This window comes from Vulpes vulpes, chromosome 6, assembly GCF_048418805.1.
Source record: "Vulpes vulpes isolate BD-2025 chromosome 6, VulVul3, whole genome shotgun sequence".
Taxonomy (NCBI): domain Eukaryota; kingdom Metazoa; phylum Chordata; class Mammalia; order Carnivora; family Canidae; genus Vulpes; species Vulpes vulpes.
In genome coordinates, this window is record NC_132785.1 from 60,706,323 (window position 1) to 60,729,791 (window position 23,469).

Below are 23,469 nucleotides of genomic sequence, written 5' to 3' on the forward strand. Positions count from 1 at the left end.
ACCCCCCACCCACCTCCCCTTCCACTACCCCTTGTTCCTTTCCCAGTGTTAGGTGTCTCTCATGTTTTGTCACCCTCACTGATATTTTCATTCATCCTCTTTCCTTTCCCTTTATTCCCTTTCACTAATTTTTATATTCCTGTGGTGCCTTTTCTGTGCAAGGACTGGACTAGCGGCAGGTGGGGAAGGCAGGAAAGTGCGCAGAGTTGAGGAGGGCTCTGGCTTAGGCAAGTCCTCATGCCCTGCTCAGTCAGTGTTACTCGGCTCACTCAGGCCGAGTGAGCACACTGGAAGTGTGCTGCTATTGTCCAATTTGGCTGCAGCTGTGCTGGCTTCCAGTCTAGGACCTGGAAGAGTCCCAATACCTTGAGGTCCCTGTGGGCAGGACTGCATCTGAGCTCTCTCACCTGGTCCGTGGTGGGGTTCGTGCACTTCTGGGCTGCGGTGGGGGGGTTGCCTTGAGTTCCCTGCCTTGTGGGCCTGCTGCGGGGTAGCTTGTGTTGCCAGAGCAAGGAAGCAGCAGGGGAGAGGGAGGGGAGGGTTGGAGTGAGATCCACAGACACACAGGGAGAGAGAGACGAGCCAGCAAGACCCAGCTCCTGAAACCTGACCTGGCCTTTGCAGATCCCATCACTAGGTCAGGCCTCACTCATGGGGAGGGGGTTAGGTGGTTCCCCCTTACCTCCCACCCTGGGAGCCCGCAGGGTGCCCGCAGGCTGTGTCCGCTGTGTCCTCTGGACTTCCCTGTCCTTGGTGCTGGAGGCCCTGGTCCTGTGGCTCTGCATTTGAGGGAGGGTCTACATGGGACCCATGGGGTGGAGTGAGGGCCAGGTCCCACTGCAGGTCCCCCCTGAAACGTGAGGTGTTGAGCAGCGCTTGGCATTCTGTGGTATGATTTACAGTGTTGAGGTTTCCGCTCCGTGGCTGTGGCGTGTATCCATCAGGGAGCCAGGGAGTCTCCTGTGTGGCCCCGTGGGTGCTGTCGTTCCTGGAAGTTGGTGTCTCTGTTGGCCTCTGTGGAAGGACTCCACTGCCCTCTTCCACACCCATCACTGGTGGTAGCACTGTGTCTGCCTCCTGCCGGCACTCCCAGCAGCACTCCATGCCCCCTCGGCCCAGACGTGCTTCTGATACTGTGGTTGGGTGCCGGCCACCGCTGCGTGTGCAAAGGGGCCCCTGTAAGGAGTATCACTGGGGGCTGGGGGCAAGGTTGGTAGAGGAGGGCGGTCCCTCTCTCAGGGCCCTTGTAGCTTCCTTCAGGTGCCCCATGTTTTGTGTGACTGTCCCTGAGGAGATCTGTGTGTAGGTTTCTCTTTCTCTGCTGGCTTTTCCATGTCCTCATTGACTCTCCATCCGTTCATTGGCCCTGTTTGGGTGCTTTCATGCTTCTGTCTTTGAATGACTAGCCTACTGCCTCTTCTAGGAGGTGAAGTTCTGTTGGAGCATCTTGCCATTTGTTTGAGACTTAACAGTGGCTGCTTGGGTGCCACTCAGCCCTTCCCAGCCTCCCTGCCGGGCTGGGGGACCGCTTCGATCTGGACTAGCCATGGGGGTTGTCTGCCCAGGCCTCTGTCCGGCCTTAAGGGGCTTCTGTTCCCCCGCGGGGACTTGTATTCTGTGGTAGGTAACCTGTTTGGAAGTAGAAAGTGTGCAGAGGCGGTGGGAAGCATGGGGCCTGCCCATGGAGGACGGCAGTGAGGCAGCCCTGGCCTCCCCTCCCACCGGGAGCTGCGCCCTGCTGCCCTGTCACAGGCTTCATCTCCAACAGGTCCTGAGCTCTGGGGCTCTGTCCTGCTTGTCATGCGGGTGCCCAGAGGGAGTCTGTCTCATGGGGTGTGTTTCAGGGAGAGGATGGGGGTAGGGGGCGATGATGGGGTGGGTGGAGGGGGAGGAGATCCAGGGTGGGCGGCAGGATGAGGCAGGGCCTTGCTGTGGCCCTCGCGCCTTGTGGGGGGTAGAGGGCGCTTGGAGGGACATGGGTGGCCTTTCTGAAGCCTGGAGCCTGGTGACTTCTGGCTCGTTCTGTGAATCATCTAAAGTGGCCTTAATCCCCTTTCTGTCTGCCCTTGCAGTTGGCTCAGCTCTCCAGGCGGCATGGTGACTTTCTGTGGGAGCGGGATCCTCGTTGCCCACATGAGAACATAGCAGCTGGTTTTGTTTTCATGTAGCACAAACATGAAAGGCTGAATGCCATGTTTGTAAGAAAAATGGTTAGTTGTGGCACACGAGTGCTTCTGCTTTTGGTTTATGTGTTAACACAAATTTAGCATTTTGGTGTTTTTCTTACTGGAGGGTAGGTTTGCATTTTGAGTATAAAGACGCTTCTGCTGCTGTGTGACACCCGGTGCTGTCGTGGGCCACTGTACCTGCTGCTGCAGGGGAGGGGTGCAGCCCTCGTGGGCTGTGCACCTCCAGATGAAGTAGACCTGCACAGCCTGCTGCACTCAAGTGTGTCTCTCCACCGAGAGCGGAATTGGGGGATGCGAGCTGGGTGGGGCCTGGGCTTCATGTGGAAACTGTGTTGTGCTGTGAGTGTGGGCAGTTGGGCAGGATGAACCAGCACTGGAGCTAGTGTGGGTCATCCGTAAAGGGAAGCCAGTTGGCCTCAAGAGTGTCCTGCTTGGTATCGCAGCTGCCAGGCCTCTGCTGCCTGAGTAGTCAGCGGTGATCCTGCCAGCCGGGCACCACAGGGCTCGCTTACTCCCAGGCCAACGCTCCTTGTGGACGCACTCATCAGGTGCTGTTGTCTGAGGTCAGGAAACCTAGATACATTACTTTGGTCATGGCTGTTTGTCTTTGATAATTGGCAATGAGTGGTCTTACACCAGGAAATTTGTGCCAAATCTGTGTGCTACTGTTAAAGTTTGTTTCAGAAATATATTGAATGACTTCCCAGTTGATGAAAAGAAGCCTTTTTTTCCCCTTAGGTTCTGTAGCAAAACGATTGACCACTGTCGTCATTGTGAAACAAAGGACCCCAAAGCTCAGTGGTTAAAATAATAGTAAATGTTTATTCTCCTGCAGGGTTTCTGTGGGTCAGAATGTGGGAGTGGCTGGGTTGTAGTGGAGACACTGCCCGGCTCTGCAGCCACCAGAAAGTGTGTACCCAAAACACTGGCCTCCACGGCAGCTGTACCCACAGGTCTTGTCACCTCTCCTGGTGACCCACAGTGGGACACAGCATACCATCTCACCATCTCTGTTTCCCACCTCGCCCCCAGGCGAGGACAGGTCTGCCTGATGGTGTAGCGACTTCCTGGAGCCTGACTTCCCAGCCCCAGCAGAGTGCCTGGGGCACGTGGGCTCCCAGTTCTGTCTCATATGTTGGTCACCATCCCCCAGGCTTGGAGTACAAGCTCTTCTCCACATCACCCGTGAACAAGAGCATTAAAAGTAGTGTTTTTGTTTTTCTCATTTTGTTAGTGAAAAACAAGCTCGCACCTCTTGTGATTCTGACACATGTTCTGTCTCCAAACAGATCATTTTTGTGTCTGGAAGACTTGCTGTGGGGTAAACTGGTCACCGTCCTGAGTGTGGACAGTGTAGGCGTCCACAGGAGCTGGTTGCCAGCTGCTTAGCTTCTTTCTAGGTCAGATTTGTTGTCCTGTGGTTCTTAGGCTCCGAATTGAAAACCAGGCTTGGGAATAAGACAGGTGTGTCTTTCCTGACCTGGCAGCTCTGGGCAGATGATCCCATCAGAGGCAGTGCATTTCCAGAAATGGCACCTATAGCCTCCAGGCGTTGTCGCACCTGGGGGGCTGCCAGCATCTGGTGGTGGTGGCCTGTGTGCTGCTGGTCTAACAGTGAAGGGCAAACTGCGTCAGACAGGGTCTTCCCAGCCTGAGATCTGGACTCGTGCTGCTGGGACAGTATGCTCTGGATGTTGCAGCCGTTTTGTGCCTGGCCACTGCCCATCACTGGGCTCTCACGGGACAGAGTGAGGCTGGGCCCTGTCTGCTGCACAGGTGGTGGGTGTACCGCCCATATTAAAATTCCCAGCCCCCTTTTTACACGAGCTCTTTGGGAGTGCAAGAGACAGGAATCTGACTGAGCATGAGCACTCAGGGTTCATGTGAGGGTTTTCCTGGTATCATGGAGCAGACCTGATACTTGTGGGGGACCTGTCTCTTGTCCAGTGCTTGTGTGGCTCTGCAGCTGCCTTCCTTTATGTCTTGTCCGTTGGTTCTCCAGTGGCTCCTCAGCTCTGGGTCCTGACATTGAGACTGGTAGGGACTGGCCTCTTCATCCATTCCCAGACTTTTCCAGAAAAGGTTGTGCTGAAAAAAAAAAAAAAAAAAAAGGTTGTGCTGGTCTCTTCCCGCCCAGGCCGCCCATTGGGTGCTACTGCAGGCAGCCCGTGGTGGGGGAAGATGAAGCCCTTCTGTTCCAGGGAGGATGGGCTGCTCTGACCTATAGCTCGAGTCAGACTGGGTGTTCCCCAGGGGGACTTGGGGCTTCCCAGCTTGGTTCCTGCTTTGGGTTGTGAGGGTTGCTAGGGTTGTGCCACCGCTGTGCCAACCATGAGTGCCATCTCTATGGGACAGGGGTGGCAGCATTCTTGGCATTCCAGTGAACGGCCAGTGAGCGCCAGAGCAGCACGTGCAGTGGCACCAGGTCAGGGCAGATGCTGGGTCCCACAAGTCCTACCGGGGTAGATTTGTGAGGGCAGTGGCAGGCCCTATTCTCATCGGGTCTTTGTCCAGCGTCCACTCATGCATCTGCTCTGGTGTGAAGGATTGTGGACAGGGCCTTCAGGGCCACATCTATGGGATTGAGGAGCCCTTGGGGCTGTGGGAAGGAGGAGCTGGCAGCGCCGGTGATGTGCCGGGGAGGGGGGTGTCTGACAGGTGCTGCTGTCATTGTGGGGGCACTGAGGCACTCTCCTGCTATAGCTAGGTCCTTGCTTCAAGGTACTTGGTGTCTTGTGGCTCTGGGGCACTTGGAGCCTGTTTGCTGGGACCAGCCTGTTTGGGGCTCCATCGGCAAGTGGAAAGTCTTCCTCACCCACTTCCTGGCCAGTGATCTTCTAACCCAGCCAGGCCTCAATCTGCCATTGTCCTCCTGGGCACACACACTTGGTCCCTTGGTTTCTGTGGGAAGTTGGGGTTTTGGAGAGTCCAGGAAGCTTTGCTGGGCTCCAAGGCTGTGCAGGTAGTCCCTCACATGTGTAGGCCTGACTTCCATCTCAGGTAGAGTCAGTGAGTTGGGATATATGCTCTTGGTTTCTTGTGTGGATGATGCATTTAGTTTGTTCACTGTGCATCCAGTAGAGACCGTAAACCCACCCCTGGGATGCCACGGGGCCTGAGGTGGGGGTTCTCCCACGCCAGGTTCAGGTGAGCTGTGCTTGTGTGTACTCCAGGCTCGTCACTGCCACATGTGTGCTTGGGAGATGTGCTTCTGGAAGCTGCAAACCTCAGGCTCCTCACAGGACAAGTCTCTGGCCTCAAGCCATGGCCCCTGGAGCCTCAAGCTGTGACCCCTGGGGACTGCATTTGCTCAGGGTGGGAAGGTGATGGGGCTTCGGATACCCTGGCTTCCTGGAGGAGCAAGATGATGCTGGAAGCTGGGCTTAGATCTGCTTACAGGCTGGCCTGTGCTCACACATCCCATGAGGAACCTCCAGCACACAGACGTGAGCTGCTGTGAATGCATGGTTCCTGTGGGTGGACATAGGTGTGAGTCCCTGAGCAACTAGGCATTCTGGGGTGGGGGGGGGGTGCTCTCACCAGGCCAGAAATTCCACTGCGCTGGCTGCTGGTGGTCAGGAGCCTGAGCAGGAGGGAGAAGAGACTTGTCTCTTGAGATTAACTGACCTGTGTTGTGGTTTGTGTGCATGTGTGTACTTCGGCACATGCGTGTTCATGTGTGGGTGTTGATGCCTCTGTATGGATGTGTGTGTACACCTGTGCATGTGTACACGTGTATGAGCTGGTGTAAGTAGTGCATGTGGCAAGGCAGGTGTTAGGAGGCTTGGTTTCCCAGGCACCCCCCCATCCCCAGCAGAGCTGCCTGTGTTGATTCAGTGAGGCATGCAGACGCCCTCTGTTGATGCCTGGTGGGGATGGAGGAGCTCTTGGCTCTGAACTCAAGGATGCTGGCATCACAATAGGCACTAACAGTGCAGGTGCCCACAGCTAACTTATGCAAGTCTCCATTTTTCCAATGGAAAATCTAGAAGAGACAAAAGCAGAAAGCACGTCAGCAATCATTCCTAGACCTGGACATGACCACTTGTAGTGTCCTAGGTGGTCCTGCAGACTCTCCCTGTGCATTGTGTGCCATGGGTTGTGACCTTATTTCCCTGGTGCCCCCAGTGTGCTCGTGCTGTCAGCAGGCACCGCTGTATGGGTGTGGCCTGGCATCTGCACGTGGTTGCCCCACTCATGAGATGGGGCGCCCAGGGTGTCAGGCACCCCTGCCATCCTGCTGTGTCCCCTGTTGTGCACATAAGTACTTTACGCCCAGTTTCAGGAGGAACTGCTATGTCCAGAGCTGTGACCATGCCCTCTTCTCAGGTCAATCACTAGTCTGCTTTCAAGATGGTTAGATGAATTTTCATGTTTACCCAAGGTGTGCCCCTGCTGCTCTCAGGCTTGCCATGTAATATGTACGTTGATCTAACAGACAAAAGCTGTTTGACTAACGGGTCAAGGGCTTACTTTCAAAGGCTGAAGTCTTCATGTGATCTTTTTTCACGCGGCGTGTCCAGTTAGAGAGCTCAGCACTGGGGAGGCCCTGCACTCCCTGCACAGCTTCCTGCACTTGTTTGCATCACCACGGCCATGTGGTCTTTCATGCTTTATTTTACGCGCCGCTCAGACAGGCTGGCTTGTCCTCCCAGATGTCCTATTTATTGTTGTTGTTGCTTTCTGCAGGCCGGTCTAATTGAAGCCAACGGAGAACTCAAGGTCTTCATAGACCAGAATCTTAGTCCTGGAAAAGGTAAGGTGCCTCTTTCTGAAACGCCATTCTGTTTTTTTTTTTTTTTTTTTTAAAGATTTTATTTATTTATTCATGATAGAGAGAAAGAGAGGCAGAGACACAGGCAGAGGGAGAAGCAGGCTTCATGCCAGGAGCCTCACATGGGACTCGATCCCGGGACTCCAGGATCGTGCCCTGGGCCAAAGGCACAGGCGCTAAACCACTGAGCCACCCAGGGATCCCCAATGCCATTCTGTTGTACGAGTGTTCCATGGGGTGTATGTGTGAGTTTCTTTGGTGCAAGAGTCCTGCTTTGAGGGTGCCTGGGCCCCCCAATGAAGTCAGCCAGACACCACCTGCAGGCACACATCTGTGGTCAGTTCATTTTGGTGTGTAAGCCACATACTGTTTGCAGAAATTCGGGAATGTGAGGTGCCAAGAACCCAGGTCACATGGTTTCCTCCACCTCACGGCTCTTCAGGTGTCTGCTCTGGACATGGGCCCCAACCAGAACAGACTCAGGTGCAAGGCTTGTGGTGCATACCTCATGTGCGGATGAGCATCTTCCTTGTCAGGAAGCCGTGTGTGTCTCTTCAGTGGCTCATTGGAGTTGAGGGGTGAGCATGGGGGTGGATTGGTCAAAGCCACTTTTCCCGAGGGCCCCATGGTTCCCCTCGTAGTGACCATGTCAGAATGTGCTAGTTGTCTCCTTGGGTAGGCTAGCTGTAGAAGTGTTGCATCAGAGGAGATGCTCCTTCCAGTGTGGATGTGTGAGACTAGGGAGCTCACAGTGGCTGGGTCACTTCACTGCCTCTTCTCTGTCCACACCAGCCAGGCTGAGGCCTGCACAAGTGACCTCTTGGGTCCCGCTGTAGCTTCAGGGGAGTTTGAGCTGGGTGTTGTGTCCTAGCCCCTTCCTGTCTGTCTGCTGTGGCAAGTGGGATGGCAGCCCAGCCACTCCTGCCCCATGGGGCCCTTGCCTGTATGGCTCAGCAGGCCATTGTGGTTTGGGGCGGTGGGCTCATGCTCCGTCCCCTCTGTTGCTTTGGGATGTCACCTTCAGATGCCCATGGAGGCTCTCTTGCCCTTCAGGGCCCTTGGCCTGCGCCCTGTCCAGGCTGGCTTATCCTGCTGGCTGCTGTCATGCAGGACAGGCTGTGGGCCATGGGCCTCCACTTGCTCTCCTGGTTTCTCTGCTTTTGTGAAGGCCATAGGCAGAGTCCTGCTTCTTTGTGGATCCCTTGCTCTTCAGCTTCCTGCGCAGGGTTGGAGAGTCCGCCAAGGGGCTCAGTGTGTGGCTTTTCACTGTCCATAGATTGCATGAGTGAGAGACACTGTAGTGTAATTACCAGGACACTTAGCATTTCAGGAGTTGTAGGCATGACATGTTTTGTCAAACTGATGAAGCAGAAATAACCATGAAAAAAACCCCACAAACTTTGTTCCTTTGGAAATGATGGAAATCTTTCATTCTGGTGTTTACGTTGAATTCTTCACTGTTGGGACACTCTGAGAGCCTTGCTTGTTATCACAGGCTGCTTGTCCCCTTTTCCTGCTTATGAATAGCTGTGTCCTGCAGAGTTTGATGGTGAGGCAGAGGCTTGAGAGGCACCAGAAAACAGCTCCTTGAGTCCATGAGGCAACATTCTGGTGTCACTTGCCTGCTAACTGACAAGTGCTAAAGTACTTGGTGTCTCCTTAGTGTGATCTGGCCCCCCTGCAGCCCCCTGTGCGCCCTGCAGCAGGTTCTGTGTTCTGCCCCTCGAGGTTCTCCTGGCTTCTGCCTCTGCATCTGTGCCCCTCCAGGACCAGTACACCTCACAGGTGCTCGGGTTCCTCGTGGGGCTCCTGCCCCACACCATCTCTGCGACCTGCTGCCCGTGCAGGCTTCTCATGCACTTCCACAGAAGTTGTTTTAATACAGAGCTGTTTGTGGGTCCGGGCTGCTAGGTGCTGGCCTGGCCCTGAGGGAGTGGGACCAGGTGCCTGAATGCCGCCTTCTGGTGCACAGGCTCTATCCCGTATCATCTGCCCGTCAAGACAGTTTCTACCTGCAGCCTCCTTTGCTTTGGGCTCAGAGATTTTGAGGTTAATTTTAGACAACAGACTAAAGCAGCTGCTGACTTGAGCTGTTCACTTTGGGTCATTCATTGGTGTTTCATTTGGTTGAGGAGACCTTGGGTGTTGCATCACGTTGTCTTTTTTTTTTTTTTTTTTTTTTTTAGATTTTATTTATGTATTCATGAGAGACACGGAGAGAGAGGCAGAGACACAGGCAGAGGGAGAAGCAGGTTCTGTGTAGGGAGCCCGATGTGGGACTCGATCCCTGGACTCTGGGATCACGCCCTAGGCCAAAGGCAGATGCTCAACCACTGAGCTACCCAGGTGTCCCTGCGCCGTGTTGTCTGATTCAGTGGTCACTGCAGGCACTTCCTGAGGACATTTGGCACAAGCTCAGCGTGGGTCACGGTGAGTGAGGCCAGACCCTGTGCACCAGCCTTTCCAGGAGCCTGGAGTCGTCATGGCCAGTGGTGTGTGCCAGAGAGCGGGTCTCTGTGGAGTGACTATGAGCGGCAGGAGCTGGCTTTCACTGTAGCGGTTCAACTGTGGGGTGGGGAGTAGTCACGAAGAGGGCTGTGGCCCGGGCCCAGTGCGGGTTGGGCATTGCAGGGCAGGGGCTAGTCTCACTGTACCCTGTGTGCTGTGCCTGCCAGGCCAGTTTGCCCCAACTTTCCAGTCTACCCACTGAGAATTTGGGAACAGGCCAGTACCTGAATTGCACTGCACCCTGGGGACCCTTTTGCCCCCAGCTGGTACTGATGAGGCCTCCCCCGCCTGCTCCTGCCCAGGCTCTGGCCAGGATGCCCCTCACACTGGGTTCCCACACGCTCCCATGCGGGCTTTGCAGCTCTTGCCCTGTTGGTTGGGTCCTGACGGCAACTCAGCTCACCATCTTGGCCTCCAGTGCTGCCCATGACTCTCTTCTGCCTGTGTCTTTTTGCTGCTGTGTGGGGCCCATTTCCAGATCCCAGTGTCCACAGGCTTCTCCAGAGGCAGAGCCTGTGGGAGGCATGCTGTGCATGTGAGAGAGGCTTGTTTCTTTCTTTCTTTTTTTTTTTTTTTTTTTTTATTTATTTATGATAGTCACAGAGAGATAGAGAGAGAGGCAGAGACACAGGCAGAGGGAGAAGCAGGCTCCATGCACCGGGAGCCCGACGTGGGATTCGATCCTGGGTCTCCAGGATCGCGCCCTGGGCCAAAGGCAGGCGCCAAACCGCTGCGCCACCCAGGGATCCCGAGAGAGGCTTGTTTCATGGAGTTGTCCCAGTTGATGAGGGGGTTGGCAGGTCTGAAATCTGCAGGCTGGACACAGGCAGGGGCCGGGGCTCTAACCCTAAGACAGAACTCCTTCCTCCTTGAGGAAACCCAGTTTCTGCTCTGAAAACCTTTGTCAGGTTAATTCTGGAGGGTGGTCTCTGTTCCCTGAAGTCGGCTTACTGGTTCCAGAGCAGCCCTGGCTGGCCTGTGAATGGGCAGCTGAGAACGGGCACCTTGGCAACTGGGCTTATCCTGTTAGTCGTCACAGTTGCAAGATTCAGAAAGCTGTTTCCCCCAGAAAAACGTACTGAAGTCACCACATTCTGTACTCCTGACCCTGAGGGCCAGAGCCCCCGATGCCATTGGAGATGGTGAATCCTCTGTGTGACGGCACTGGGGTGCTTCTGGTGTTTTGCCAGTGGTGGTGATGCCGTGTGAACCTTTGCATGCACTTTTGTTCCTGTGTTCTGAGCAGATGCTCAGGATTGGGTACTGGACCACGTGGCTCATGTGCATGGCTGCACCAAACATGTGAATGCCCAGCCCCGCATACCCGCAGCAGCCATGTTTTGGGTCCTGGTGCCCCAGGGGGTCTGAGCCCCTCTGCTCCCGGGCCTGCGTGCTGGTTGGGTCTGTCCAGGTGCTTTGCTGGCCCAGTTTCTTGCTGGTGTTCCTGCCTGGTTCTCTTCTTCAGCCATCCGGCTGCTGCTTTGGGGTTCAGGCCGTTGTCCCCTGCCACGCGGGCACCCTCTGCTCCCGATGCGCCTGCTGCCTGCCTGCCCTCTGCACACAGCCAGCCTTCTTCCTCTCACCCAATCTCTGTTCGCCCATCAGCCTTACTCACACCCCTTCGGCAAAGTTCTTATCAAACATGCTCACTGCAGAAACTGCAAGGGTACTTAAGAATTCAGTTAAAAATGTAAAGGTACATGTATGTGTGTATTCACTATTCTGTACACACTCTCCGATGGCGGCATACAGGTGTGTCCTGTTGGCGTGTGCTTGTCCTGTCCCCGTGGTTGTGTGACTTAACACTTGTCTGTTGCTGGGCCATTCCTGGAGTTCCTAGTGCTGCCCATTGTCGCCTGGTGCCTTCTTGGTGGAGAGTTGTAAGACATGTTGATTGTTGACAGAGACCCATCCTTTCCCCGAACAGCTCTGTGCCTGTGTGCGCTCCGTGTGTGTGTGGGGGGGGGGCGGGGGGGCGGGGGGCAGATGCACGTCTGGCTGGTGACAGACACCTCCCGCTTCTGCATCAGTGTTGTGTCTCCCCTTGGAAGGGTTCTAAGGCAGGGGAGGTGAGATTTCAGTGGTGCCGTGTGGCTGAAAGCCTGGTGTTGCTGTGTGATTCTAGAGACATGGACACTGTTCCCTCCCAGAGGCGCATGCGCCTGCACACATGGTGGGTCAGTCCAGGCTGATATTCGTGCGGCGGTTGGGAAAGGACCCTGTGCAGGAGGAAATGGCAGAACTCACTCGGCCCCCCGGGGCATGTGCCACAGAGGCCCCAGCTTATCTCCTCCCAGCTGTGTGAACCCAGGGGACACCTAAAGCCTAGATGACGTCCCAACCTCTGAACCCTGCTGCCGGGCTTGCTATGACTGCCACGGTGCAAAAGAGACAGGTGCTGCACAAATAAGCAGTGAGGGCATCGTCCATCTGCCACTGTCCGAGCCAGTGTCCTAAGAGTCCTGAGATGCAGTGCCCCTCAGACCAGGGTGGGGGGCGGCCCCTGCAGAGCCCGTTTCCCCCTTCAGGGTGCTCGGCTGGGGAGCAGTGAGCGTATGGGGTGGTGTGGCTGTTGTGATGGTCCCCAAGTGAGCTCATCCTGAGAAGGACACCATTGGTGGTGATCCAGTGCCCACTGTGTGGGGTAGCACCTGCCATCGCCTGGGGCAGAGCTTCTCTGGCACCAGTTCTAATGGCCCTTTCAGCCACATCAGTGCACAGAGTGTGTGGTGTGGTGGGCAGGATAGGAAGTTCTCAGAACTTAAAAATGGTTAAAATTATGTCCAAGAAAATATTAAACCCTATAATTTCATCATTTAAAATATCTTAAAACCTATAGATATTAATGGATTGTGATTATTATAATATGATTACATAGTATTTTTAGGATCCTTTTTCTGTTACAGTTAGAGCAGTTCAGATCACGTATGTTCCTAGTGCATTTTCTTGCTAGGAAAGGAATCCTCCATTTCATGATGTTATATTTGAAAATACTGTGCATATTTCCCTAAATAAAAGTCTTTAAGTGCAGTTCACAGTCTTCTAGTGAGTAGATCTCTAGGCCAGTGTTGTGACTAAACTGGTTCCCGTCCCCCGTGTGAGTGGGTTGAGTGTGTGGTGGTCCTTGTCAGAAGAGGATGTTAAACAATTCTAATTTCTGTGATCAGATTAAACCAGAAATGAAATTCCATCCTTGAGATTGACAAAAAGGGACATGTCTTCCTGAGTCAGCAGTTGACAGGAACTTGGGAGATGGACAGTCGCTGGGGGGGCGTGTGTGTGGGGGGGTGTTTGAGTGTGTGTGCATGGATGTGCTGGGCCAAAACCCGAAATGCAGATGGTCACCTGGAGCACACGTTCCCTTTGGTGCCCCTGCTCTTGGGAGACTCAGCAGGAGGAGGCCTGCAGCGTTAACTACTGCATTTAGGAGCATCTGTGCATCCGCACAGCCAGCCTGCTAGCACAGAGTAGTGGCTCAGCACCGCAGGAACCCGCTAGATCTGTCAGGATAGTCCCAGCAACGGGGTGAGCGCAGATGCAAGAAGATGTGATACAAGTCAGCTTTCTTTGAGATTTCAAAGGCCCACATGAGTAATGCTTGTATTTTCTTGGATTCACAGGCACAGATGGTGCGTCCTCCAAGCCCTCTGGCTGCAGCTGGGGATAGGGCGGGTCTGTGGGCGGGAAGCTTACCTCTGCTTTTCAGGCCTCTTCAGCAAATAGGGTAAAATGGTCATAGTTAAAGCTAGGTTTTGTGGGAGCAGGACTGCCTCAAAGCAATTCTTTGTATTGAAGTTTCTCTCAACAGAACGAGGAAGAGCCCCTGGTGGAAAGGACAGCTGCTACCACTGTCCAGGAAAGGGCTCTGGGTACACATCTGCCTCTCTGCTCCCCCTTGCTCCCTGAGATCCTTGGGGCTCTAAGCATGTTATTTTACAGAAGGACCTTCCTGTGGTTCTGGGTGGTTTGTGTTGCCTTCTACGGGTGGGAGCACTTGCATCTGGACCTGCAGGTCTAGCCCGAGACAAGCGGCTGCGCCCAGTGCAGCAGTCCTGTGTTCTGTCTTCATTTACGTGACGCGCAAAGTAAGTGCTAAGACGTGTCCTAAGAACCACCTGATGTTGGCAGTGTGTCATTTGCAGACTAAAAAAAACCCATTTTTATCTTTTTTAATGAATCAATCCAGTATTCCTAGAAACCTAGGAATAATAGGTTAAAGCTAATCTATACATGAATCTGAAAAGTGATAGGTTTGTATGTTTTAAATCTCTATACAAAGTAGAATAATTTTGCTTTTTGTCTTTTAAAACATTTTGCGTACCTAAAACAATTATTAAAAAAATTTGTTTTTGCTACGATATAGATCTCTGTGTTCAAAGGAAAATAAAAACAAGGCATATATTTACAGAAAATAAATATCTATTGGTGTTGGTTGGTAAAAATACTAATATTTAGCCAGTTGGCTTGGTCAACTTGTGCTGTTCAGAAATTATTTGGTTTTTGTGTGCGGCTCTAGGATTCACTGTTTAGCGAAGTCTGTTCTTTAAAATGCATGGACTTATAAAAGGCACAAAAAATGAACCTTCAGGCTGGGCTAGATGGCCTCGTGAAGTGAAGGAAATGCCATCTGCTGCTGCCTGGCATGAGCCACCACCCTACCCCCCATCCCCCTTCAGGTCCCCCCATCCTCCTGCAGATCCCCCCTTCCCTTCCCCATCCCCCAGCCGGTCCCCCCTTCTTCCCATCCCCCTCTCAGGATCCTGTTCTCCCCTGCGGTGGCAGCCACAGGAGGCCAGTCTGCTCCAGGAGCCAGCAGGGTTCCTCCTCTCCCTGTAGGGCAGTGACCCAGTGACCAGGAGAGGGGGAGTTGGTCTGCTTCTTCCTGGGGGTGCTCTGGCCCTTCTGCATAGGACGTGGACCAAGCACACTCTGAGGGTCTCCACCCTCTACCTATTTTCCCGGGCATCACTGTCTCTTGTATGCACTCCCTTTATTTATTTCCTCTCTGTCTTCTCATGCCGTCAGGGCAAGGACTTCATTTTTATGTTTTGAATTTTTATCATTTCTACTTCTTTTGATTTTATTATTTAATATATAAGATTTTTTTTTTTTAAGTTTTTATTTATTCATGAGAGAAACAGAGAGAGAGGCAGAGACCTAGGCAGAGGGAGAGGCTGGCTCCTTGCAAGGAGTCTGATGTGGGACTTGATCCCGGATTCCCAGATCACGCCCTGAGCCAGAGGCAGACACTCAACCGCTGAGCCACCCAGGCATCCCAAGATAACATGTTTTATCATTTTTATTCACTGTTGTATCCCTAGCACCAAGGACAGAGCCAGGCACACAGGACTCTAATGCTTGGAATGAGTGTTTCTGTTCATCGTGTATCCTTCCCCTTTGCTTTGTGATGAGGTCATCTGCGTGTTCAAAGAGGGGGCATCTTCGTCACCAGGCATTTCTTTCTTTCTTTCTTTCTTTTTTTTTTTTTTTTTTTTTTAAGATTTTATTTATTCATTTATGAGAGACACAGAGAGAAAGGGGCAGAGACACATGCAGAGGGGAAAGCAGGCTCCCTGCGGGGAGCCCAATGCAGGACTTGATCCTGGGACTCCGGGATCATGCCCTGAGCTACCCAGGTGCCCCGATTGTTCAATTTCTAAACTAGTTTTGCACACAGAGAAATGCTAGAACATAAGTTGCCTCTAATTGTCACAATTGTAGTCTTTCAAGAGCTGGTATCCTCAGATCCCTGGGGGGGTCCCTGCAGAACAGTATACGTGAGCAGGCAACTCCACAGGGACTTGGGGCAGGTTGGTGATGTGCTTGCGGCCCCTGAGGTCTGCCTCCTGACATGAAAGCACCCAGGAGGGGCTGGTTGGGTGGGAGAGCAGGTGGTCGTGTCCATGCAGGTGCTGTGAGGTGTGAGTTAAACTTAGAAGGATTTGCAACTGACCCACAGACCTAAGGTGGGTAAAGTAGGGACCTCTCATCAGAAGCCTCATCATCCTGAAGCTGTCATGTTTAGCCTTAATCCCCAGAATGGAACTAACCTGTTACCTCCTTACATTGTAGGTGTGGTGTCCTTGGTAGCTGTCCACCCCTCTGCAGTGAACACGCTGGGGAAGCAGCTGTTGCCAAAAACATTCGGACAGTCCAATGTCAACATTGCACAGCAAGTGGTAAGGGGCCCTGGGGAGGCGGGCTTGCATATTCTGGATGGTGGCCTCTTAGGCTATGGTGCGGAGGTCGGGGTGTGAGGTTTGCCTTCTGCTGTTCCCTCTCGAATGCTCACTGTGTTGGGATAGTGCCAGATTTCGGGGTGCCAGTGTGCACTCCCCTGGACCAGGCCTGCCTGCAGGTGTGACTGGACAGTGGGGCCTGGCTCAGGCCCGGCAGCTTCCTGGCCTGTGCCGTGTGCCCATGGGTCCTGAGTCTGCCCTGGGGAAGCCGTGTTGAGTTGTGTGTGGGTGGCAGCACCCAGCCTTGACCCTCCTTAGGGTGGACACTCCTTGCCTGGGATGGGGTCCCTGTGGAGCACACAGTGGGCTTAGGGCTCTGTAGGCTGTCAGGGTTCTGGGACAGGTGTGTCCCTGACTGCCCCACCTGATAAAAGGGGGCAGAGGTGGGTCTGCTCTCCTCAGCCCGTGCTGGGCGCCCCTGTGTATTGATCACCTGTGGGATTCAGTGGGCCCTTCTTGACGGATCTCAGTCAGATTGAAGCCTCCCTGACTCCTGGGCCATGTGTAGCATCAAGAGGAGGATGTTGACTGCCCACCTGAGCTTGCTCAGATCTGAGCTCCCGGGTAACTGTGGATGCGTCCCGTCACTTAACCCCCGTCAGTAGGCGTGACTGCTTTTCTTAGAGAGTTGCTGTGATATTTGGCTCATCATAGCTTTTAATAAATGTGTTTTTGATATAAGTTAAATACTCTGTTTTGTTTTATTCTGTAACTCATTTTATTTTTAGGTACTGTGTATCAGACATAGCTTGGGAATACCTCCTTAATTGAGAATCCATCTCTTTTTGTGGCTGTAGATAGTAGGGAAGAAAATTAACATGCACATTTGTCTGTTGGTGCCTTAAACTTTATCAGACCTAAAGTTACATCTCTGGTTGGAGCCTGGTGGTTTCGGGGTGGAGTTAGAGATGGTAACTCCTTTGTGAAGCCCAGCAGGGTGAGCAGCCGAGTACATACCCGAATGTCTCTCAACTCCATCTGCCAGGCACTTGAGGACAGAAGGACGGGCGCGTTGTGACTACGGAGCCTTGTCTTCATGTGATGTGAGCGTGGCTTGGGCTCATGAGGAGCTTGGGCTACAGCCCCGCCAGAGTCAGTGCCTGCGGGCACAGTTTGTAGGAGAGGACCAGAGAGAGAACAGCCTTCTGTCATCCAGGGAGGCCATGTTCACTGTGAATGGTTATTGAGTACCTGCTGTATGCCTGGTCCTCTGACTTTCGTTCTCATTGTGGACCAGATGCGTGAGGAGGTCCAGCTTAGGGAGAAGACAAGAGCAAGTGTGCTGGCTGTGGGGGCCTGGACCAGGTGTCAGGTAGCCCTCTGGTGATGCTCCTTCCCGTCCGCGTGGGTGTCGGTGTCCTAAATCCATTCTCCTGAGAATGTAGCCAACCAGGTCTGCGTAGTATACGTCCAGGAAGTGCCACGAGTGACAGGGCTCCGTGTTTTCCCAAACTGGTGGCCCTGGGCCTCGGCAGAAGCACGTTCTCCACAGTGACCCAGGGCCCTTTAAATGCATGTGTTTATTTAAAAGAATCAGAAGGTTCAGGAGGTGTGCCTCCTCTCTGGGAATTTGTCTCTGTTGACCTCTTTTTTTTTTTCAGAAAGCATGCTGTTGATTTCATGGCTTTTGAATGAGTGATCCACAGTTTGGAAAACACTGTGATGAAACTGTGATCATTGGAAAATGATCAAATGTGAATTAAAAGAATGAAATTGAGAACATTTTTCTTTCTGTGGTTTGTGGGTCATTAGCACTGACAGGTGACCTGACTTAGGACAAAGTGCCCAGTCAGCTATCCCACAGCCATGGCAGGCAGCACACTCATCCTGCTAAGAAGGGGCCCAAGGGATGTCCCCCTGGCTGCCCAGTGGACACAGAGAGACCCTAGGGTGCGCCCTGCCCCTGCGAAGGGCTGCCCTAGCACCTGGTGCCTGAGGGTGACTCGTTGGACAGCGGCATAATGGCACTGGGGCACTCAGCTGTGTAGATACTGGGATGTCAGGTTTCTTTCTTTTTTTTTTTTTCTTTTTTTTTAATAAATTTATTTTTTATTGGTGTTCAATTTGCCAACATATAGAATAACACCCAGTGCTCATCCTGTCAAGTGCCCCCCTCAGTGCCCGTCACCCAGTTACCCTCACCCCCTTCCTACCTCCCCTTCCACCACCCCTAGTTCGTTTCCCAGAGTTAGGAGTCTCTCGTGTTCTGTCTCCCTTTCTGATATTTCCCATTCATTTTTTCTCCTTTCCCCTTTATTCCCTTTCACTATTTTTTATATTCCCCAAATGAATGAGACCATATAATGTTTGTCCTTCTCCGATTGGGATGTCAGGTTTCTGAACTGTTTCCTGCATCAGCTCTGTGATGTGGGTGGAGACATGTACAAGATCTTAGAAAACTGGGATTTTTACTTGACTATACACAGCAGTGTGTCTGTCCCCCATGGGAATATTTGCATGTTCACAAGACCGAATTCTGAGTCTTTGTCAAAGACAAAGCAGGCTTTCCCTTTCTTCTGTGAAGAGATGGCATGGGGTGCTCAGACTCAACCACGTGCAGGGCAGGTCACACTGCTGTCCCCAGAGCTGCTCTTGCCTGGAGTGTGTCTTTTGCTGCTGGTGCTAACTGCCTCCTTCCACTGCAGTGTTTAGGGTGCCAGGTCCCCCATGAAGCCGCTGTTGGCGTGAGGCTCCCACACACGGGAGGGCTGGTGGGACACCACAAGGCCTGTTCTGTGATCCCTTTGTTCTGAGAGTTTTCCTCTTTGTGTTTTGGTCTCACTTGGGGAGCCCTGAAAGAGAGGGCTTCATCCTTGTCCGCGTCCCTGAAGGGAAGGGCAAGTGAACTAGGGCAAGAGGAACAGTGGGGATGTACCCTGAGGCTCACTCTGTAGGTGCCCCCGCTCTCCACCACCTCCTTGGTGCCTGCTGTTCCATGGGGCTCGCTGGCGTGGGGGCATTTCCTGCCTCTTCTGGTGAACCCGGGGACACACCTGAGGTCGATGAGGGCACAAGTGCTGATCGATGGCGTCTAACTCAGCAGGGTCAGCTGTTAGGGGCTCACGTGACCGTGTTCTCTGAATTTCTTAGCTAATGGAGCTCAGCAGTGGCTGTAGATGATGGGAAATGTAAAATGGCAGGGTCATATGCGGGACATTTCTGATTGTGTTCTGAATTGTCTCTTTTGACTGTAGGTAATTGGTACGCCTCAGAGACCTGCAGCGCCCAACACTATCGTGGTAGGAAGCCCACACACCCCTAACACTCACTTTGTCTCACAGAACCAGCCTTCAGACCCCTCACCTTGGTCTGCCGGGTGAGCACATTGCCTAGAATTATAACCTCCAGCTCTCTGGGCCATGAGGGCTGGCCGTCATGCCCAGAAAAGATGTAGTCAGGGTACACTTTTCCTCGTAAAGGAGAAGTCTGGCTGCAGGGGGCCGCCTCCCTGCGGTTTGGGGGGAGGGGTCTGCACCATGGAGGGTGGCCAACATGCGATCGGAAGAAGATGAGGAAGCTGGCTTCTCAGCACTTCGGTGACTTTGGCACTTTTTCCGTTTTCTGCACTGGAAAGTAGCATCTAGGGAAGAGTGTGCAAATGTGGTGGATCTCACATAGCCTCACCCGCTGTGGCTCTGTAACTGCTGTTCCACGGGTGACACCCACCTGTAGGAGGGTCCCGGCCCACTGTCACCTTGACCCTGTCTTCCAGTAAGCAGCCTAGTGAGGAAATAATTTTACTCGGAGGTCAGCTCTGTGACTTTCCTTAAAAACAAAAACCTTTTGGGAATTATGTCTGTATTGGTTCCAAAGCAAAAACCGTGATTCTCTGAATCACCCAGCAAGGTGTCTGTCCAGAGCCACCCTTCCCTTGACGTGGTGACTTAAAAAGTTGAAACAGTGGCTTTCCCCCAGTCTGAAGCACACTGTGGTCTTCAGTGTTGGGTGCCCACTGCCACATGGCTGTCATGGTCTCCACATCGCCTTGGCTCCTGGCCTGCTCAAATTTTCCTTAAAAGTTCTTAAATTTGCAGTAAAACTTGCATAATTCTGTGTCAGTGGACATCTTTTTAAGAAGCAATGTTGGTGTATCAGTACACATTAGATGTGCACTGGCTCCTGCATATCTGATGTGTGTCTACCCTGTTTTTCCTGGGAGCTGATGGAGATGTGAGGCCTGGCCACCTAAAAGTCTGTTTTCTGGCCCCTAAAGAAAGCAAGAGAGCCTTGGCCCCAGGGCTGTGCCCAGTGCACTCTTCAGACGAGCCAGGTCCCCAGGGCCACACCTGGGGTCTCGGCCCATTCCCAGCTTGCTAGCCTGTGGGTGGACATGTGTGTCCCCTGGGGCTGGTGCTGAGGGCACCACTGTTCCTTTGTATTTTTGAAGGAAACGCCACAGGAAAGGGGAGAAGAACGGGAAAGGCCTAAGGCACTTCTCCATGAAGGTGTGCGAGAAGGTGCAGAGGAAGGGGACCACGTCCTACAACGAGGTGGCCGACGAGCTGGTTGCAGAGTTCAGTGCTGCCGATAACCATATTCTACCAAACGAATCCGTGAGTATGTGCTGCATGGCAGGGAGACGCCCTGGCGTCGTACTGCTCACTCTTGTTTTCTCTGAAACTACTTGAGTTACACAAGTTCAGAGAACAACACAAAAGAATTTTCTGGATCTTTCGGCAGTATGACACTTTATCATCCCCAGATGGTGTCATGCGTGGGCTCTGGCTCCTGTTGGGTCAGCTCCCTGTAGAGACTCCCTTGGAGTTCTGTGGGGATGCACTAGGAGCCATCTAGCCACAGCTGGTGTGTTCACAGGGCATAAGGTGGGTTGGTGGTGTGCTTCCCTGCATATGGTTGAGTGTGGTGTTCAAGTGTTCACCTGTGAGCTGCTCTGGATGGTTTGGAAAACTTATGCTCTATCCTCCCCAGGCTTACGACCAGAAGAACATAAGACGGCGAGTCTATGATGCCTTAAATGTGCTGATGGCCATGAACATCATCTCTAAGGAGAAGAAGGAGATCAAGTGGATTGGTCTGCCCACCAATTCGGCTCAGGAATGTCAGAATTTAGAGGTATGCGGCTAACCACCTGTTTCCCGCTGTGCCCTTGTAGATGTGCCCCCTGTGTAGTGTGTTTGGGGTGGGCATTTCTGGTGTGTGTGCTGGAGGTGCCCACTCAGGGTTTGAAGCTGTGTGTTCCTGGCCTGGACCGGGGGTCGGCTGCTTCCCCAGGCCCCACGCCTGCTCACCAGACGTTGGCATGCCATCCGTCTAGCCTATCCGTGCTCTGTGGGCACTGGCGAGGAGGTGGCCTTCCTGGCCGCGGTTGGTGATCCCCAGCATAGATAAATTCTGAATCCTGACAGCTGAGGTTTGAGTTTTATAGCTGCTGTGTCCGAAGACACTGCCGTGTCCAGAAGATAAGAGAAGATGGAGTAGAGGGTGTGGTTTTAAGATTAAAGAAACCCCCCTTTGTCCCAGGACATGTGCCACGTGCTATAGGCCATCTGTTTCCTTGCTGTTAGTTTGGCAAACAGGCCAGGGAGCATGTCCCTAGGGGGCCCTGCTAGATGCAGTGTGATGCCACCATCTTTGTTTTGAAGGTGGAGAGACAGAGGAGACTTGAAAGGATTAAGCAGAAACAGTCTCAGCTTCAGGAGCTCATCCTGCAGGTAAGGGTGCTGCTCTCCGGAGGCAGCTGCTTTGTGTCTGCTGGTCTGGCTCCCTCCTGCTGTGGCATCCCCTGTGCCCTGTGATCCACTGCCATGTCCCGTGCCTGTGCCGCCTTGCATGCAGATGGAGGGCTTTTACCAGGGTGTTATCCTAACTGTCCTGTATTACTGTTCATTTCTTAACCACACCTCGCTTGCAAACCCTGCCCTGGAGTGCATGGCTGGGAAGAAACATAGAATACCTAGGGCTCAGTGCCGTGCAGCCTTGGTGCCTACCTCCTGGGGAAAATCTCCACTTTGAGATCTGAATGCACATTTCACAAGCACCCACTGAGTCGGGCACAGGTGTCCTTGATGTAAACTTTTACAGATGAGGGTCTTCTTCCCAGAGAGAATGGATGTATGGGTGAGCACATGTGCTGCACGCGTGCTGCTTATCACAGTCTAAATGACGGGAGGGATGCCTTGTGGAAGGTAGCATGTGAAGCTTCCCAGGGACAGGTCTGAAGTGCGTTCTGAGTACCAAACCCCAGACCAGGGGTGTGAGATGGTCAGCATGTGTGGTTGGGGGGCGTGTGCCGCCATCCCCATCCCTGTAGGGTCCTGGAGATGCCCATTCAGGGTTGGAAGCAGAAATAACAAACATACCAGGAGCTTGCTGGAGTGGGGGTCCCTGGATTGAAGCTGTGTGGCACTGGGCCATCCAGCTGGGGCCTACGGTGTGCGAGTCAGCTGCTGTGGAACTGGTGGTTGGCCAAGGAAGGGGACATGGCTTAGCCGTGATTTATTGAGGTGCTCATGGACCCCAAGGGCTGTGAAGCCACAGGCCCCATGGTAAGGTTGGAGGGAGCATGGGGAACCCTGGGGTCCTGGGGGAAGTGCAGTGGGGTCTGAGGACAGGCCTGGTGGCTGATGTCAGGAGATCTTCAAACACAGGAGAAAGCAGAGGGGAGGGGTCAGTGAGAGGCTTGGGATAGCTGCTGGCCCAGTGCCTTCAGACTGCAGCGGAGGGTGTAGTCTAGCCATGCTGGGTGCACTTGGCACGCGGTACCTCGGTCACTCCTCCACCCTAGCCTTTGGTGCAGGGAGTGCTTTGGTGGACAGGATGTGGCTGCAGAGGGCAGTAGGGCAGCAGGGCAGCACGCGCATGTCTGTCAGCAGTGGTCCCTCTCTTCGGCTCAGTTCCCTGTGATATCCACGGCACACGAGGCTACTTTAAAATATCCAGTCACTGCCTCTCCTGCCTAGCTGTGAGCCCCAAGTCCCCTCCCAGGCGCTGTGGCCTGGGGCTAGCTGAGGAGGGAGGGGTGCTTCCTGGCTTCCTGGCTTTCACCTGACCACACGCGAGTTATGGTGAAGGTGTACGTCACTGCAGAGCTCAGGGCCCACACCCTCAGAGAGAGCCCTGTGCCAGCAGGTCTGCAGATGTTTGCTGCTCCAGGTCCCTATGGGGGCATGGCCCCATGTCTGCCTTCTCGGGACCCAGAGGGGCAGGAGGAATGCAACATCCAGCATTGATGCGTTTCTTTTAACCATTCCTGGGAGACGTTTTTATCTCAGTGGCCTGAGCATTTGCCTCCATTCCCCTAGGGCTGTTTGGTGTTCAGGGTGTGCATCCTCTGCTGAGCCCTCAACGGGGCCTGCGTCTCCCCCTGGTTTGCTCTGGCCTCTCACGGGCCTGACCCCTGTTGCTGTCCTGTGGGGTTGGGCAGAGTTTTTGGGACACCTATGGACAAGGCCTTCGATTGGTGGCAGCTGGTGTGAGCAGCGTGCTGGTGGCTCATCTTTTTTAGCAAATTGCCTTCAAGAATTTGGTGCAGAGGAACCGCCAGGCGGAGCAGCAGGCCAGCCGGCCGCCGCCCCCCAACTCCGTCATCCACCTGCCCTTCATCATCGTCAATACCAGCAAGAAGACCGTGATCGACTGCAGCATTTCCAACGACAAGTAGGTCCATTGATGAGTGGGCCCCTATCCTGAGGTCCCAGCTGAGCCTCAGGTCAGCGTGAAGGCCACTGTCACACTCAGAAGTAGCATGTTCACTTACTTTTTTTTTTAAAGATTTTATTTATTTATTCATAAGAGAGAC

The 23,469-nt window shown here is 53.4% G+C and overlaps 1 protein-coding gene across 3 annotated transcripts in view; it reads left to right on the forward strand.

The window, feature by feature from the left end:
- Positions 1-23,469, forward strand: part of TFDP1 (transcription factor Dp-1) — a 42,617-nt gene that overhangs the window by 13,064 nt on the left and 6,084 nt on the right. For all 3 annotated transcript variants that reach the window (XR_012002067.1, XR_012002066.1, XM_072761123.1), the window contains exons 3-9: positions 6,879-6,945; positions 15,544-15,650; positions 18,905-19,026; positions 20,098-20,263; positions 20,640-20,783; positions 21,314-21,382; positions 23,176-23,327. Coding sequence is in view for 1 of the 3 variants with exons in the window: in XM_072761123.1 (XP_072617224.1) it covers positions 6,879-6,945; positions 15,544-15,650; positions 18,905-19,026; positions 20,098-20,263; positions 20,640-20,783; positions 21,314-21,382; positions 23,176-23,327 (827 nt within the window). In the remaining 2 variants the exon portion in view is untranslated. The remainder of the gene's footprint in view (positions 1-6,878; positions 6,946-15,543; positions 15,651-18,904; positions 19,027-20,097; positions 20,264-20,639; positions 20,784-21,313; positions 21,383-23,175; positions 23,328-23,469) is intronic.